Here is a 1,721-nt window from a genome sequence, read left to right on the forward strand (position 1 = left end):
TAATTACCACATTGGTGAACGGATGTCATTCTCTGGTCAGATTCCCATGAAGGTCTGCCTTGTTGGTTTCAGAGTCCTCCAGGTAGATGTTGTCTGTGAGTTCAACCTCCATTCAAGGCTCCTGCTTCCTCACACAGCAGCCTCAGGGCCAACTGGAAGTGGGGAAAGACTAACCCTAATTGACCCCAGGGAATTTAGTTTCAGAGGTCAGAGTTGGGGTACACAGGGAGGCAGGCAGAGTGCTGAGTATGGGAGCTGACTCCATTGCAGGGCCCTTCTGTAGCAATTTTCTGTGGGCTTGCAGCCAACAATTGGGAGGTGCTGGCACACTTCAAACAGCCCCCTGGTGAGATCGGCCTTGCTGACTTTAGGGCAGAAGGTTGGGGTCCTGTCTCTTTGTACTGGCAGAAGTTGTGGTGGTTAGAGAAGCAGGCTCTTTTTCTTGAGCCATTACCCTGGATTACTGTAGCTGGCAACCCACGTAGCTATGGGGAGGGGCAGGGATGGTGGGAGAAGTGATTTTCCTACTGTATACAACTCATTGATTTGTTGATTCTTGCCTCTCTCTAATATCCTGCTGCTCTCCTCTGTTCCCTGATTCAGAGTCCCTCAAAGCTGAGCCCCGTTTCCTAATTTCTTGTATTTTAGGGGGAGAGTCAGATTAATGGTTTGTTTATCCTGCCATTTTCCCAGGAATCCTCCATGTTGTCCCCTTATTTTGGGTCACATAGTTTCTTCTCCTGAATGGTGTCTGGCTGCCACTGGTTGGGAGACTGATGCTTGGAACTCTGTGCATTTAATGATTTTTACAGCATGGAAAGGCCATTTAGTTTAATTTATATAACTTTTTCCACTGCCTATGACTAAAGATTAGAGGGAAGTATCAGCTCTGAAGAATACTTTGAATATCAAGTAAAAATAAAGTGAAAACAGAACTACCTTTCAACCTAACTGTTCAGTTTGCTTCTGCAAACACTTTATCTTTCTTCTTGGCATTCATTTTGGCCATTTGGTGTCTTTTAGGTTAGTGGAGTTAATAAGACACTATATATCTCTTTCTTGCTTTTTGGCTGATGACATTTTCTCTATGTTGTTACAGTTCTATGACCTAGTAAACTCCAGATGAGCACCTGTGGTTAGAACCAGGCTAGAAGCCTGGGAAACTCCCAGCTCACTTCTCATTGCTACCCTTGACTTCCCAATAAGCCACCTTTTTAAGGTTCGGTTTCTTGCTATCAGCTTCACAGAGATAAGCTGGGTGTAGTCAAACTCTGTGATGGTCTTGAATAAGAAATTGAGTGTGACAAATGTTTTATGATGTTCAGGGTAATTAGGAGTGAATAGTAATTTTCTTTGCCTACTTGCGACTTCTTGGGAAATGGGCCAGTTCTTTCTGAGATGTCCTGTGGTGAGGGTCATGTCATCAGTTTCCCTCTTCCAGCTGTGGAGCCTATGAGAACTATGCCAACAGCGAGGGGATCCTTGAAAGGCAAGCAGTGGAAGGGCCAAAGCACAGGGCTGTCTTCTGAGTGCCTTCATGTGTCACCTTCCCTCTCCACAGGCATTGAGCGACCGCTTCAGTGGTGAGATCCCCGATGACCAGATGGCACACAGCTCCTTTTTTCCGGATGAGTACTTCACCTGCTCTTCCTTGTGCCTCAGCTGTGGGTAAGTGAGGCCTGCCATCTCCCCCTCTTTGGGAAAAGGAGTGCAGAGTGGTG

At 46.3% G+C, this 1,721-nt stretch overlaps 1 protein-coding gene across 1 annotated transcript in view; it reads left to right on the forward strand.

Annotated features, from left to right (window-relative positions):
• Positions 1-1,721, forward strand: part of ZFYVE1 (zinc finger FYVE-type containing 1) — a 100,893-nt gene that overhangs the window by 86,580 nt on the left and 12,592 nt on the right. The window contains exon 4 of the mRNA XM_007941397.2: positions 1,562-1,668. Coding sequence (XP_007939588.1) covers positions 1,562-1,668 — 107 coding nt within the window. The remainder of the gene's footprint in view (positions 1-1,561; positions 1,669-1,721) is intronic.

The sequence above is a fragment of the Orycteropus afer genome, unplaced genomic scaffold, assembly GCF_000298275.1.
Source record: "Orycteropus afer afer isolate SDZICR_OR568_19922 unplaced genomic scaffold, OryAfe1.0 scaffold00079, whole genome shotgun sequence".
Classification (NCBI taxonomy): Eukaryota; Metazoa; Chordata; class Mammalia; order Tubulidentata; family Orycteropodidae; genus Orycteropus; species Orycteropus afer.